The sequence below is a fragment of the Amphiprion ocellaris genome, chromosome 23 (assembly GCF_022539595.1).
Source record: "Amphiprion ocellaris isolate individual 3 ecotype Okinawa chromosome 23, ASM2253959v1, whole genome shotgun sequence".
Taxonomy (NCBI): domain Eukaryota; kingdom Metazoa; phylum Chordata; class Actinopteri; family Pomacentridae; genus Amphiprion; species Amphiprion ocellaris.
The window spans coordinates 5,096,063-5,110,950 of record NC_072788.1 but is presented as its reverse complement, the minus strand read 5'-3'; the positions used below and the strand labels follow the sequence as shown (position 1 = coordinate 5,110,950).

Sequence of the window (14,888 nt, the reverse complement as noted above, 5' to 3'; positions counted from 1 at the left end):
TTTATCTCTTCTGTGACACATGTTTGTACAAAGTAAGTTCCTCAAAGTTCCGTAGATGTGAGCATAGATCTTCCCATTTTTGTTGTTTTTTGGAGCCAGTTGCGTGTTGTAGGCTTAAAATTTACCTTAAAAAATGCAATATTTGGTATAAAAATGTTCTTTTGGGCATTTATGTGAACCAGTTTTTCTCTCTTGTCTGTGGTGTTCATTTGTCAGAGCTGTTTCCCAGCGGCCTTGCAGCTTTTAAGAAGATCACATTCAACATTGACGAAGAAGCTGCCATGAAGGAAGACACTGGAATGCAGGATGTTTATTACACTGAGGTGTGGCCTTTGGCACAGAATTGACTTTCTTAAACATGAGTTGTGAAGCACCAAAAATACACGAGTTAATTGTACGATCCAGAGACTCTGATCTGACCTCAGACAAACAAATTCCACCTTTTGTACAGCTGTTTCTACTTTCATTTAACAGTTGAGGACTTTGTTTATATTTCTCATCGATAATGTTTTTGATATCCTCTCTAAGTTGGGTATTAGTGTATAGTGTAGTTGTATAAATGTGGATATCTGTTAAAAAGAGATACACTTTTCCATTTTCAGGAAGTATTGGTTGAACATCTCGAGGTGTGTGTGGAGGCCCTGTGGAAAGCTGAACGCTATGAGCTCATCACACACATCGCCAAACTCATCATCCCCATTTATGAGAAGCGCCACGAGTATGAGGTACTTTACTATCATCCTTACTGTCAGATCAGTACACACACATACACGCTGTCTCCTGAGCTTTGAAGTATCTCTGATGGTCCAGACGTATCACCAACATAAGTTTATCCACTCATCGACAAACTCACTGGATTGTCAGCTCCATATTTTCTATTGTTTGCTTGACCTGACAGAAAAGCAGCCGCTGCGCTTACACAACACGACACCGTTTCAAGGGAGTTAGAGCGTTATTCCATTCATTCAACCGTTTTCTATTTTTATTTTTACCTGCTAAACTGGTTCAGAGTCCTAGAGACCTTGAGTCTGCCTTTACAAACTGGATTAGACTGACTCTCTAAGATAGCATGATTTTACACTGATGAGCCAAAACATGATGACCCTTCACAGAGGAATCCCACAATGTTGATCTCCTCTGTCACAAATGTGTTGAAATGGTAGTGAATTGTCAACTCTTTTAGTCAGTGTGTTGGAAGTAGGAGAACGAGGCAGGTGTAGAGACCTGAGTGACTTTGACAAAGGCCAGATCAGATCAGAATCTCAGTAATGTCAAGGCTTGTGTAGTGCTTCTCTCCAGCAGTGGTGAGTATTGGGTGTTGGTGGGACAAACCGTGAGCCAGTGACAGTCTGTAGTGGGACGTGCTGGAACAAGTCTAATCTGCTTCAACTCATGACTCATACAACAGAGGTGTCAAATATGCGGCCCACGGGCCAAAACCAGCCCGCCAGAGGGCCCAGTCTGGCCCGCGGGGATGACTTTGTAAAATGTAAAAATTACAGAGAAGATCTTAACTGCAAATTGTAAACTTCTAAAACTATAAATTTAAAACAATGTCCAGACCATGACAAGTTGTTTTGATCATAAAGTAAAATACTATATTGCTTATTTTTCTTATGTCATTTTGTGTCTCATTTTTGTAATGTTTTGTCTTGTTTTTGTTGTTTTTTGTCTTTTTTTTGTCCGACTTTTGTCGTTTGTCTCATATTTTTGTTGTTTTGTGTCTCGTTTTTGTAGTTTTATATTTCCTTTTTGTCTCGCTTCTGTTTTTTGTCTTATTTTCGTCATTTTGTGTTTGCATTGTTCATTGCTTTTTGTCTCGTTTTTGTTGTTTTGTGTCTTTTTTTGTCTTGCTTGTGTCGTTCGTCCATTTTTTTGTTGCTTTGTGTCTTGTTTTTGAAATATTTTGTCTCATTTTTGTCCTTTTCTGTCTTTTTTTTGTCGTTTTGATCATAAAGTGAAATACTATACCATTCACTTCCACCACTTACTTTCAGAATGTACTTTTTTGCACTAAAACAAAGGAATAATTTGGAGTTGTGGTTATTGTGCTGTTATTTTACTGGTCCGGCCCACTTGAGATCCAGTTGGGTTGAATGTGGCCCCTGAACTAAAATGAGTTTGACACCCCTGACTTAAAGGATTTGCCATTAACATCTTGGTGTTTGGAAGTAAGGGGCACTTTTAGAGCTCTTGTGGAGTCCACGCCTCTGCAGCATGCAAAGGACCAACAGCAGATTTGGCAGGACTGGTCATAATATTTTAGCTCATTATAGTAAACCTTGATATGCTGTTTTGCTCCTTTCAGCCAACTGTGTACTGCGCTATCAAGTACAAGCTACAAACAGACTTTAATCCTTAATTTTTTAATAAACTGCATAACTGAAATTCTTGTTCTTGCTCTGCCCAGCTGCTCAAACAAACAAACAATTACATCCCAGCTCTGATAGCGCCTGTCTTCTCTTTCCAGAAACTAAGCCGGCTGTATGACACGCTACACAGAGCCTACAATAAGATAATGGAAGTGATACAATCAGGCCGAAGGCTGCTTGGGACCTACTTCAGAGTGGCCTTTTATGGTCAGGTGAGGTCAACAGGCAACGTAAGTGGGTTATTGCCCAGCATGCAGCGCTGGTTTGGTTTGCACAAACAAGGAAGGCAGGTCAAAAAAGCTGAGTGAAGTGGAATGTAAATAAAAGGGGTGTGGTGATTCATTATTTCCCTAAGCAGTCAAGTACTTGATTGCATTTAAAATAACAATATCTACTGTGTCACGATATATCGGCAAAAAAATTACAATCAGGAAGAAAAATTAACTCCTATCTTTTCCAGAAAGCTTTGAAAAGACTGAAGCAAAACTAGATGTTTATTGTTAGACGAATGGAGTGAGCTGACCACAAGTTATAACAAACAAGTTTGCCCAAGAAGCCGTGATTAATTTGCTTTGTTTAGTCAAACTAATCGCAGTGGATCATCATGCGTCTGCACCACTGCAGCAATTTTAGAGGCTGCACATTTCTGACATATATCTACAATGTCTTAGAGGCAGCATCTAAACAACAACTGCAGTGTGAAAGGAATTTACAAACTGAGAGAAAACAGGGGAACTGTGTAATATCAAGCACATTGTGAGGGTTACTGAGTGCTTCTATTAAAAATATTTTAAAAAATACAAATGGACATTATTGTGCTCGAGCTCAAAAGCGTTCATCATGTCTTCTTACTAATGCAGTCGTTTTGAGTTCTTTTGTTCAGACATAAGGTGAAATTATAGATATTGCTTTTTGATAGTTTTGACGAGCAGCTCTCGCCTTCTTCAGAAGCGTCTCACTGACAGCGTGTGAAATTTTGACAGCTGGCACAAGCGCCATGCCCAGTAGAGCCGCCAGAGCCACTGGAACGACCACGCCCACGCCGTAATGGCATGTCGTAGCGAGCCCAACGGACCCGACCGCCTCGCTAAGCATGCAGCGACCCCCACCGTCCTATTTCCTCTGGAGTATGGTGTCCTAAGTGTGGCAGAACATAAAGCCCCCCTCGTCCCTATTCATGGCCCTCTCTGCACGTCTCCTGATCTCCATAGACTCCTTAATCCAGCATTTGTGTTTGTTTTCTTCAGTTCCGATGACTCTTGGCCCGTCCCAGTCTGGACTTTCACTTTATGTCTGAACAAATGTACTCAAAACTACTGCATTATTGTGCTCTGTGTTGTTTTAGTGGGTGCTCCAGTGATGCATTTGCAACGGTTCAAATGCAAAACTGGTTTTTCAGTGTTTACCTAATAAAGTAACAGAATATTTACCAAATGAAATGTAGTTCAGTCTGCACCAGTTGTTTGTTGGATTTTGCTGTTCCTTCATGTAAACCATGGCTGTCACATGTTTAGTCTCTTTTTAGTGATTGCACAGGCACCAAAATTAATGTTTAATATAATATGGACATTGGTGAAATGTTTGTCAAAATAAAATAAGTAGAGTGAAAATTGTTGTTTAAAGATTATCTCTTCGATAACACAGCAGCATGGAGGCTCAGATGTTGTGGAAATTAAGCAAATAGGAAGCAAAGCAGATTTGTAATGTTTCTTGCAGCAGATTTAAAATGAACAGCCTCTCTTTTGTTTTTTGAACAGGGCTTCTTCGAGGAAGAGGATGGGAAGGAGTACATTTACAAAGAGCCCAAACTCACTGGTCTGTCTGAAATCTCTCAGCGGCTGCTGACGCTCTACGGGGAAAAGTTTGGGCCAGAAAATGTCAAGATAATTCAGGACTCAAACAAGGTGCGGTGGGTTAATGGAGGAAGGAAAGGATGGGAGACATTTGCAATAACTATTTATGATGTGACCTTTCTGACTTTTCATGGCAAGCTGTTATATTAGCTGAAATTAAGTCAGAAGGAAAATAATTATGTTGGCTTTGCAGCCTACTCTTCTGTTTACTTGTAAAATATCATTTGTCCAGCCTAATGTGGAAAATGTTCACTTTCAACCCCATGTCGGCTCCGTGGAGTCCCAGTTGATGGATCCAAAAGTTGTTTCTTTGACTGCTCTTATTGTGTTGCTTCAGAAGTTTAAGCTTAGTGGTCTGTTGACGAGTCTGCTGAGGGGATGAGGCAGTGTGTGATGTAGGAGCCAAGTGTTAAAAGCTGGGAAAATTTTCACTTTGGCGATATTACAAAAGTTCGTTATTCTTCAGCAGCTCACTTTCGACTTGTCAAGGCTCATCTCATTCAAGCCTCATCAATCTTCAGCTTCACTTCTACAGTATACTTTTCTATTCAGTCATTCAACACCTATTTATATTAGAGACATTATTGAAGGTGACCCTCTTTTTCAGTGATATCAAGCCAGAAGCAAAACAAAGGAAAATTAGTCAAGTAACAGTTATTTATAGAACACATTTAAACTGACATTTTCGATAGATAGTGAGATTTCCTGATCTAAATGGACAAGTATAAATTTTAAGGTTGAAACTCTACAGTATTATTTACATTTTCCTGACTGATTTATATAGTATGGTTACAACCCCTGGAATATATTTTATTATATACAATTATTTGACTTATTTATATTTTAAATTTAAGATGCTGTAATTTTTTAATGTTATAAATTTACTTGACTAATTTAACTACCTAGACCCCATAATATTGTACATTATACACATTTATCAGGCTATATTAAATCTTATTTTGAGATTCTACAATATTTTTTACTCTAAAAATGTAGCAGACCCTTCAATATTTTCTATCATACAAATTGAACTGACTATTTTTTAAAGGTTATAGGACAATATGACATTAAAACAAATAACAAAGATATATGGCAATAGAAAAAAAGGTGTTACCAGTATTGGTTGAATAAAAATATAGAAATTTCCTGTTTAAGGAAGATAGTTTGTTATAATAAAATAATTAGAATATAAATTATAATACATGGATATAGAAACACCCTAAAACTTGTGAACAAGATAAATATTTACGAGATAAGTTAAGTAATAAAATATAAAAAAAATGCAATTATTTTGTGAAGCAGTTACAAGTAGTGCTTGGGAGATTGAAAATCAAATTTCTAAAAATGTCCAACAAATGTAAGTGTATTAATTTCAAGGAGGTGTTGTATTTGTTTCATGAGTGAGACTCACTAAAATTAATTAGGTTCAGACCTAACGAAACAATTCAAGACGGTATCATGGTGGCTTTCTATTAAGGACTTTATAGATATAAAGTTAACGGTGGTATATGAAGTTGACTGCTCGCTCACAGGTGAACCCCAAAGAGCTGGACGCCAAGTTCGCCTACGTCCAGGTGACGTTTGTCAAGCCGTACTTTGAAGAGAAGGAGGCGCCGGAGAAGAAGACCGACTTTGAGAAGTGCCACAACATCAGCCGTTTCGTGTTTGAGACGCCGTACACGCTGTCGGGGAAGAAGCACGGCGGGGTGGAGGAGCAGTGCAAGAGGAGGACTGTCCTCATAAGTACGTGAAACACACCTGGCATACAAACACTTTGCTGTAGTGTTTGACATCCGGAGTCAACACTGATAGGAACGCATGTCTTTTTTTTTTTTTTAAATGTCTCATTTTTGCCTGCAATATGACACACAGCTGCTTATAACAGATCATATTAATAATGCACATGTGTGACATGAAAGCAAAACCCTCAATTCATTTGAAATCCTAATTGTTGTGTGCAAAGCATGAAGCTTTCATTATAGAGCACATGGCCTCTGTTCTGTCTTCTTAATACATTTTGACCGCACACTCATTGGACTGTGCATGTGAGCCGTGACCTACACTTGAAACATCAACAGATGGTTACTGTAACATGTGGCAGCTGGATGTTACAATCCCCCCAGCAACAACTTATTTAAGCATCTCTAGATAATTTCATGTCATTGAAAAGCACCCTCAAGTAATGTGATTCTTTTTTGTTAACCCAATACATACAGTTGATGATTAGAGACCAATAAGCAGAACAAAAGCTTATGTTTATTCTGCTGCTTGAATGGTTGAATAACTTCAAAACAAACACTGTGTCGCCATGCAAAAAAACTTGTTGCGGGCTTTTTTCGTCACTTTCGGTTGCTTACACGTGATAAACAACACAGAGATCACCTGAGTTCACGCCATCTTGCTTTGGTTGTTATATTTTTGTGCAAACTGACCAGTTTTTCCTGCCCTCTCATCTCCAGCTGCCAACACGTTTCCGTATGTGAAGAAGCGCGTGGAGGTGGTAGGGGAGAAGCAGGTGGAGCTGAAGCCGGTGGACGTGGCCATAGATGAGATGAAGGCACGGACGGTGGAGCTGACCAAGCTTTGCTCCAACCAGGAGGTGGACATGATCCAGCTGCAGCTCAAACTGCAGGGCTGCGTCTCCGTGCAGGTAACGGTTGGAGTCGCTGGCAAGTCATACACTTTTAAGGGTAAATAAAATCCTCTTTTCCACTCACGGGACTACACTAGAAAAAATGCCCCTCTCAAAACAAGACAAAAACTTATTCCAATGAACTTTTACCTTGAAATGAGTGAAAAAATCTGCCAGTAGAACAAGTGAAAAATGGCTATGATATTTAGAATATTGAGATCCTAAAATTAGCTGAGAAAATTGATTTTAAGCTATATTTTACCAGGATTGTCAAGCTTAGGTGTCTTAAAATAAGCCAGACATGCTAAAAAAAAATTTTTTTTTAAAAAGCAGTTTACCACTCAAAAATAGATTTCACGTAACCTCCAAATTTCAGATGTATTAAACTTATTTTGAGTTTTCTTGTAAAATGCAACTCAAAACAAGATAATTTCAAGATCGTTTGACTTAACAAGAAATTTAAGATGCGTTGTCTTTAAACAAGTCCCTCCATCTTGCTGAAATGTCTCTTGTTAAGTGAATTTATCTTAAATCAAGTGGGATGAGACATTTTGACTAAAAATAAGACAAACAGACTTGGTAAGATTTTGAGTTTTTGCAGTGTAAGATGTTATTTCTAATCAGCTTTCAGCCGGGGGTCGTTTCTTCTGCTGTGGAAGATGCTGCATGTTCTTACTGTGCCATTGTCCAGTTCTACACGTCTTTCACTTAACCACATTATTTATAATTAAGTACTATATGAAAGTCTACAGTTTTCAGGAACAAAAACATCGTTGATAAGAGGTTCATGTTACCGCTGGGTTTATTTTAGCCGATCAAAACCACGTGCCCTGTATTGTGAAGGTCCTCCTCATGCCAACAAAACAGCTCGGACCAGTCGGACCATTTTTTGGGACCCATGGGGGCCTGTGTGGGTTGCGGGTCGAGCCCTCAGTGGATCAGGCTTGTTGTTGTTGTGCATCTGGTGGAAGCTTAATCTGATTGGAACGAGAATGCTTAACAATTTCAGACACGTTTGGTTCCAGGTGAATGCAGGTCCCATGGCGTATGCCCGAGCATTCCTGGATGACAGTAAATCCAACCAGTCTGGCAGCAAGAAAGTAAAAGAGCTCAAGGATATTTTCAGGTATGCTGTTTCATTACAGATAAAACGACAAGGCTGCTTGTCGGTTTTCAGTTGAGTTGCTCTGTGGTATTCCCCTTCAGGTTTTCTTAGGATTTTTTAGTAAAAATAATACTGATAAATAGCTGTCACCTTGGGCTTTATAAGTGATCATAATCCTTTAAGTTTTTGTCTTTTCATTTGTAATGATCGCAGACGTTTTGTCGAGGCTTGCAGCATGGCTCTGAACATAAATGAACGTCTGATCAAGGAGGACCAGTTTGAGTACCACGAAGGCCTGAAGGCCAACTTTAAGGAAATGGTGAAGGAGCTGTCAGACATCATCCACGAACAGGTAATCTTACTTTTGTGAGCCAAATAACAATAGAGTATTCCAGTGCAATGAGATGTTCTTCATTGGGCCCAGCAGAGGAGATGTCTTCAAACCCATTAACGCATTTTTCCACAATGACAACAATGTTTTGAGCTTTTAGTCAGAGAAGTTACGAAAGGGGCCTGGAAATTGAACCTCCTGTGGGCCTCCTGTGTGGCAGAACAAATCAATTTCCCAAAGTTACATTAATCAGATCTATTTTCTCAATTAACTGTTAGTGGGATCGTGTAGAGACAAGCAGATTATTGGACATTATGTCCAGCATTTTTCTCTATCTAGTCATCACTCTGTGGTCTCGAGAAATGTGGCTCCACATCATGAGTAGTAGCCTTTCAACAGGATGTATGTTGAAATGTTCTCTTTCAATTAAGCACATGTAAAGCATGAATCGACAAAGGCCGTTCAACCACATTTGTTATTCAAATTTGTGTTATTCTAAATTTTGACACTGAAGATTTTCATTTTTGCTGCAAATGTGTATCTGTTTCAGTATAAAAATAGTAACTCTGTCCCTGAAAAAAGCATCTCCATAGGGCCCCAAGAGCCGTTTCCTGGATGTAGCGTCGCTTTTGTGATAGCTGTGGTTTCCTCAGTATCTAGACCCTTTTACAAGAAACATAAGCAGGGTTTTGTTGGACCCGATCACAGCATCAAAAATGGCTTCTAGGAATTCAGTAACAAGATGAATGGACTTCATTTAGCAGGTCTCTCTTGTTAAAAACTATTTTCTGTGTATCATAGTTGGGTGTTTAGAAGATTTTTGATGAAAATAATAAAATAATTCAGGTATGACTCTCTCTCCACCCACTACTCCCCACATGCTGCAGCTTGAGCACATTACCTCACCTATGACTGTTCAAATACTGTAAAACTACTCTATTAATATTCGTATTACTGGAATCAGTCATGCACAAACAATGCAAACTGAGCTAAATCAACATATACTGCACAACCTCAAAAATAATAGTAACAGTTTTAAATTCTGACATCTGTGGACATGTTTTCTTTCTTGCACTCATAATTGTCTTGCAGGCTTATTATGCTGTTATTTTTGTTATTTTTATCTGCAGCTCACTGTACAAATGACCAGAATGGGGTGTCAGGACTATAAAAGCTGAGATTAGAGAACATTAAGAGCCCTATCGCAGCATTAACCCTGCTGGTTAGGTTTCATACATATATAGTCTGATTTCGTAAAAACGCTGGTCATGTGTCACATGTCTTCAGGTGACACACAGCAGTCTCCATCACGGAGTTGCGGCTTTTAGAAATAGAAAAACCTCATTCGTGATTCACTTCTTGATCCTTAATGATTGACATTGATCACCATCAGACGTGAAGTGAGTCATAATGAGTTGCTACAGGAAGCTATGTTCATTTCAAGCCTAGGAATCATTAAAAACTGAATTTCCTCTTCTACATTTCCTGGAGTAATGATTCCCAGTATCACAGAAAGCAGCTCTCACACATACTGGTCCTTGTTCTGTCATCCTTTCATTAAAAATAGGCTGATTCCCTTGAGGATAGGTTGAATAAATAGTAAGTTTGGCTTTACTGGTTCAAAAGCCGCATCATGTGGACTATGTGCTGCAACCTCATGTCGATTGATTTTATGTCCAGGAAAAGCTATGTCTCACTTTTGCTCATAAGACATTTCATTCCCATCAGTGGAATGTGTCATAGCTGCACTGCACCACAACTACTGTAGGTTCTGTTTGTATTTCATACTGCTTTAGTTGTTCTGAGTTTAACAAACTAACTGGTCTGACTTTTTCTCTCCATTGTGCTGACCTTTAGCTTTAAGGAAAAACAGGTAATGTGATCTTTAAGTGTGTTGAAGTTGTCAGTTTTGTCCTTTTTATTTGATAGACATTAAGTTTGATTTTGCACCTCCTTAGTTAATTTCTTTGATGCAATAGTGTCTAATAGTCAGATAGATAGATAGATAGATAGATAGATAGATAGATAGATAGATAGATAGATACTTTATTAATACCGAAGGAAATTCAAGTCTTTGCAAAGCACTGGAGAGTTCAGTGTTTTGGACAGGTGTGTCAGACATTTAGGACTCACTGTTGCTCTTGGATACACTAAAAATATTTACAATGTAGGATGGTACTGATGGTGTTGAAAGCAATGCAAATGAGAGATGCTCTTAGTCAAATTGTGCTTATATTCAGGTTTGAACATTTGCATGTCTACATGTGTAAAAACTGCATCCTGATAAAAGACCAAATACTACCTCCATTATTTCGTACCAAAACTATACTGGTAAACATGTCACATAGTCACATAGTTGTGGCAGAAGTGACAAAACCTGTCTCCTCACAAGCACAGAAGAAATACAATCCAAATCATCAACTCCTAGATGAGTTATGCATAAAATAAGACAACAAAAGTTGATTAAATATCTGTGTACACTCAGAAATGAATACTTTGGAAAGACTACACTGAAAATACAGGAACCAAAGTAGAAACTCAGTGAAACAAAAATGTCATATACCTGTCACCACTGATACAAGTTGGAAACCTTAAGTTAACACCATGAACATGGTTATAAAATGACCTGAACACCAGAACCTTAAGAATTTTAGACCTAAAGTCCATGTCAATCTATCTGCATGGAGACTCCACATGGGAAGGAAATTCTATATAGGAATTGAAAAAATCTGATTATGAAACTTTACAAATATTCAAAGGGAGACAGGAAAATAAGTAATAAGCTAAAATCAGTCAAAATACAGTTACAGCAGTTCTCAGGAGGTATAGACTGAGCCATAGTACCACTAATAAGAGCTGCAGTGGTCGTTCATGTAAACTTATTCCACAGACAGAGCACTGTTTGCACAGTCTAGCTGTAAAAGACAATGAAGTGCTGCAGATCTGGCCCAGGGTTTATCAATGGAAATCAGTTTATGGGAGACTTCAGACAGTGTAAATTCATTGCACAATGTCAACTTTTATGGTTGGCATCCAAGAAGAACTTCTTGTTTGCTGATTTGAACCAAACTCCAAGAGCAAACCTGTCAAATTACAAGAACAAAAGCCTAATAAATACTGGAAGCACGTGATAAATTTGATGAGCTTAGATGGTGTCCAGGATCTGAGCATCTGTTTGAACTTAACCAGGACTGCCACAGTGAATGCATAGTCCCAACAGTGAAGCACAGAGGTGGGAATATAGTGAAAAATGCACAAGATGTCATGGAGAAAACATTCATATATGGCTTCATAAATGTTTGTGGATACTAAAATATTGTAAGGTGACTCCCAGTCTTCTGAAACTTGGCAGAAGTGGTATGTACCAGCATGATAACCTTCCAAACCACACTGTCAGCGTCACCGAAGAGTTTCTAAAGAAGGTAGAGAGTGAAAACTGACACCTGTCTAAGTATGTTGCTAGACTGGAGTCAAATAGCACACTTTTAGGGCATTTTAAAGAGAGCAAGGCACAACAACGCAACACCTTCAGCAAAGGGAAGCTGAAAAAATAGGTCACTGGTCTTAGGTTTCTACTGTGGAACCTGTATTTTTAATATAAGCTTTTAAATTGACATCAGAGTACATGCCTGACTGTTCAACTTTTCAACAGTTTTAAATCAACTGATATTTAAGTAATGTTGGAGTTGTATTGTAAATATTCAAAATTCAAAGCCCACATAAGAGTCAATAGTTTTTTCTTTGTCATCTGTTAGATTCATTAGAGTTCCTTGTATTGTTACGTGCTGTTTTGTCTTTTCTGCTTTTACTGTAAATGTCCCATCAAGTATTTGCTTGAGGTTTGTTTACTGTGCGGGCACGAGTTCCAGTACATGCCCCCTGTGAGACATTTTAGCAGACTTGCAAATATTTGTTTAAGCTCAAGCACTGCACGAACAAATCCCTAATGTCTTGAAACTATGTGATGCTGTTGCAAATCAATTAAAGCTCATTGCATCTATTTAGACAGTGCTGTTGCTTATGACTTACAGTGAGCAGGGTGCATGTCTGGCACCACTTCACCTGCTTTCAGAGTACAAGGACACAGGAAAAGGTCCAGTGCTTTATTGTGAGATTGAGTCATGTGGTCTTTATCAAGAACATCCTGGTTAACGATGACCTGTATTTATTACCTGGACCAAAATTCCTTGATTCACCTCGTGGACCTTTGCTTTTATGTGTTTGGCAGCAGTTTCTAATCTGCTGCACGACCACATTTGGTTTTGTGTTTCGGCTGCAGCAACCATTGTTTGCTTTGGATAAATCCAACTGTTAAGTGGCTAGCAGTCTGAACATAACTTTCCAGAGTTAAAGAATAGTGTCAGACCTCTAAATAGCCGCTTGTATAATCGGTTTGTTCGGCTTAAATAATAACAAAATGATTGCGTCAGTGGTCGAACATGCAAAGAAACCGCTTGTGCAAACTGGAAAAGTCATCAGAGAAATACTAATAAGATTTTTGAAAAGCAAAATAAGGTGAGGCATACACTTTTATAGCTTTATTTCATATATTTCATGGCATAAACAACAATTTTTTCCTGTGCTGAACCATATCTGTGTCACATCTCATTGACTCATGAATTTCAGTGTATGTGAATAAAGATATAGCCGATGAGTGTGTGTGTCTCTGCCTTTACATTACAGCTCACTCTCACCCTGTGTACGTTTTCTTTTCAACCCCAGATCTACCAGGAGGATATGATGCGTTCGCTGTTACAGAACTCGCTCCATGTGTTTCGTGCCATCAGCGGGACGTCCACCGACCTGGGCTGACCTTCTTTACCCACCGGCCTCTCTCTGTTTGAACCGCCCGCTCCTTTGTATATCCTTTTACTTCCCCTTTAAGGACCAGAACTGGGTGATAACAGGGCAGCCCTCAGTTTCTGTGCTTGCCAAAACACTCTCCCCTACCCTCTCCAGTGAAGCATCTTTGTTGGATGTGCAGTGGATGGTAAAAGATCGCAGAGTAACACGTGGATATAATCAAACCACAGCAGCAGTATTTCTGAGAATGTATTACAGCGACACCAACTAAATGTCTGCATGTCAGGTTTAGGTGTCATGCTGAGTCACGCTAGGCTGCATTGCACTTTTTTCTGCCTTGGCGACAAACTGCAGGATCGACTGTTAATGTAAAGCAATTTTTTTCCCCCCATCCTCTTTCTCTCTGCACCGTTGCCTTTCACATCTATGCAGGACACCACACTCTCTCCAGAATGAACCTGAGTCAACTCTTTATGACAGTAGCATTTCTTTCATTGCGCCACAGCGTTTTGCTTGGCGTGGCCTTTTGTGCGTGGGGCTTATAGGGTGAGTAATATACTGACTCAACCAGTTCTGTTGTAACAGGCGCCCTCAACAAAAGCATTGAGATACTCTGTAAAGCCAAGTGTAGGTGTTTATAGGTGACTAGATTGTGATAAATGGATAACTCGCACTGGAGCAGCAGCTTATTATGAGCATTGGGCCAAAATTACTTCCTTGTTTGTTCAACAACAGGCCTCCTCCTGCTGTTCCAAAGGTACAGAAAAGAAAAACTAGACCTCAGGCTTCTATTAAAGCTGGTAAAGCTGATATTGCTGCTTTTATGAGTGTTTTTTTGTAGCTCAAATACATTTTAAAAGTAAAGGAAAAAAAAGCAAATGTCCTAGATTGTACTAGAGGTTATGAATAGTGTCAAAATAGAAAACAGATAATGTGATTACAAATTCTATCAAAGCTTTAAACAATCATTGAAACTGCAATATTTTGGAGATTAGAAATCAGAAACAGGACCTGAAGACTGAACACAGTAATCACATAATATTCACTTCAGTACAAGAAGAGTTCCTCTCATCTGGGTTTAGATCCAGTGCCTTCGTGCTCTGCCTTCTGAAAAAAAAACTCCCTTATCTCAAGTAATAAGAAGCATCACATGCTGGTTATTCACAGTATTTCACAAGTGCTACACTGAAATGAGCAAATAGATGAATAATATTTAAGTAGATGTACATAGTTTGTTGACATGCTGTAAATTGAAGTCTGTATCCATGTATGTTTGTATGTATTGTATGTATGTATTATATTTGTTACTTTTTGGACTCGTATTCAGTCCAAAATATGTCCTAGCAGAGAGATTTCCCTTTTTTTTTTTCTCGTTTTTATTGCATTGTGTACCGAGGTGCAGCTGCTTGTCAAACTTACTTTGTAAAACCTTTTTCCAATAAAACCTGGACAAAACATTGAAACTGACAGGTCATTCTTGTGCTTGAAGACAGCACTTAGTAGCTGTTCTTAAGCTCTCGGCAGCATAAACAGGGAATCCTTTACACGATTGCAAATGGAGCTTGTGTTTAGATCATATTGCCTTGTGTCACAGACCTGTGCTTTCCACTCTTTTGCTTTTCAAGCTCTCCACAATGTTTTGAAACCTGATCGCGGGGATTTGTTCTGCTACACCATCTGTGAAACCGTGCACGTATTTCGGGTTTCATTGTAGCTTGTTGCAGGTGTTGGATGGAATTAAAGCCGTGGCTCTGAACCTGGATTTGTGCACGTTGAAACCCAAAGTTGCGAG

General features: G+C 38.9%; 1 protein-coding gene across 3 annotated transcripts in view; it reads left to right on the top strand.

The window, feature by feature from the left end:
- dock11 (dedicator of cytokinesis 11) overlaps positions 1 to 14,553 on the top strand; it is a 70,477-nt gene extending 55,924 nt beyond the window's left edge. For 2 of the 3 annotated variants that reach the window (XM_023261154.3, XM_023261156.3), the window contains 9 exons: positions 217 to 323; positions 603 to 725; positions 2,471 to 2,584; positions 4,130 to 4,276; positions 5,758 to 5,968; positions 6,685 to 6,875; positions 7,883 to 7,983; positions 8,176 to 8,314; positions 13,016 to 14,553. In XM_023261154.3, the coding sequence (XP_023116922.2) occupies positions 217 to 323; positions 603 to 725; positions 2,471 to 2,584; positions 4,130 to 4,276; positions 5,758 to 5,968; positions 6,685 to 6,875; positions 7,883 to 7,983; positions 8,176 to 8,314; positions 13,016 to 13,105 (1,223 nt within the window). In that variant the 3' untranslated portion in view covers positions 13,106 to 14,553. Of the gene's footprint in view, positions 1 to 216; positions 324 to 602; positions 726 to 2,470; positions 2,585 to 4,129; positions 4,277 to 5,757; positions 5,969 to 6,684; positions 6,876 to 7,882; positions 7,984 to 8,175; positions 8,315 to 10,150; positions 10,167 to 13,015 lie in introns of all 3 variants that reach the window. The other variant, XM_023261157.3, reaches the window with a different exon arrangement.
- Positions 14,554 to 14,888: the final 335 nt, after the last annotated feature.